Source organism: Carlito syrichta, unplaced genomic scaffold (genome assembly GCF_000164805.1).
Source record: "Carlito syrichta isolate Samal-C Ts95f unplaced genomic scaffold, Tarsius_syrichta-2.0.1 Scaffold303678, whole genome shotgun sequence".
In the NCBI taxonomy this organism is placed as follows: domain Eukaryota; kingdom Metazoa; phylum Chordata; class Mammalia; order Primates; family Tarsiidae; genus Carlito; species Carlito syrichta.
In genome coordinates this window covers 93,741-95,049 of record NW_007247774.1, presented here as the reverse complement: position 1 = coordinate 95,049, position 1,309 = coordinate 93,741, and the positions used below count along the sequence as shown (strand labels likewise).

At 49.1% G+C, this 1,309-nt stretch overlaps 1 protein-coding gene across 1 annotated transcript; it reads right to left on the bottom strand.

The window, feature by feature from the left end:
• Positions 1-699: 699 nt before the first annotated feature.
• On the bottom strand, positions 700-1,303 carry LOC103261409 (phosphatidylglycerophosphatase and protein-tyrosine phosphatase 1-like). Its single transcript, XM_021712875.1, has one exon. The coding sequence runs from the start codon at positions 1,253-1,255 to the stop codon at positions 788-790; it is 468 nt and encodes a 155-aa protein (XP_021568550.1). The 5' UTR covers positions 1,256-1,303; the 3' UTR covers positions 700-787.
• Between the last annotated feature and the right edge of the window lie 6 nt (positions 1,304-1,309).

The window sequence follows — 1,309 nt, the reverse complement described above, 5'->3', positions numbered from 1 at the left end:
AGAAAATAAGATACCTCCACCCCTATCCTGTGTCCCATGAATACAAGCCACACTAAATCTTTCCCTCTCTAGCCATACAACAGTGTTATTTCAGGAAAATGAAACAAGACAGAGGAAACAAAATTATCTATTACTTAGCACATTTCGCTTATGTCAAGTTGAGAGGACCGTAATAGAGTATACCATAGACTTAGATTAGGAGCATGCTATAACCCAATAACTATGTAATCGGCTTGTGGACAATAGCACAGCCAATTTTAGTTTTCTGTCTTAAAACATATAACTGTTTAAAGTTCCAGTTACGGGAAAAACTGCAAAGCTCCAGTTATTCTTCCCTTGTCTCACTTTCCCCTTAGCAACAACCAATCAAGTGCCAGGGAGAAATCACCTAAGTTTCCAGATGTCTCTGCAACTTCCCTAGCTAGTGGGCCAAGGTCAGCCCGAGTCAGGCTAGCCAATCCTCCATGATTAAGCTGACCACCAGAGGAACTACCCAATTAAATGGTAACAAAACTGGAAAGCCCCCCCAAACTCCTCCTCCCTTTGTGTAAAAGCATAAAAGCCATCTGCTTAAGGAAATCAGGGCCTCGGTTGTCGACAGAGATCCAGGCTCGAGCTTGTAAATAAAGACCCTCTTGAACTTTCATCGGAATTGGCTCTTGGTGGTCTCTTGGATTGAACTTTCGGCCACTACAAAGTCTGGGCTTAAGACCCTTTGGTCCTGTAAAATTTTTTTATTCTCTATCAGCAGGGTTGTCTTTCTTTTTAATCCACATACTTCATGTCTTTAGCGTGTCATCCTTTGTTGCCCTGCAGTAATCTCTTTATGGAACTCTTGAAGAACATCCAGCTGGCCAGTTCTGATGTGGATGTGTGACCGGATCTTGGTGATGGCTCTTACAGCCTCCTCTGGATTCCAGTTGTGCACCTGCATCAGATACGCTGCCACCATAGTGGCACTTCTGGAACGGCCGGCCTTACAATGCACGTAGACGCACTGGCCCAGTGACTGGTACTTGAGAGCGAACTGGACTCCTTTCTGGAGGTTGGACAAGGTGGGGATCCCAGTCAAGTCGACTGTGCTGAGCCGCAGCTGCTCGACTCCTGGTCTCTTCCACTCCTGCGAGGAGTTGCACAGGAACCGGGTCTCGTACTCCTCGTTCATGGAGATCACCCCGCGCACGTTCTCGTCCTCCACCAGCCGGCGCGCCATGCTCCGCAGCGGCCGCGCGCCCAGCAGCACGGTGGGGTCCATGCGATGGGACCAGTCGCGGCGCGCCGGGCCGGCACCTTAGCGCAGAACAGCGTG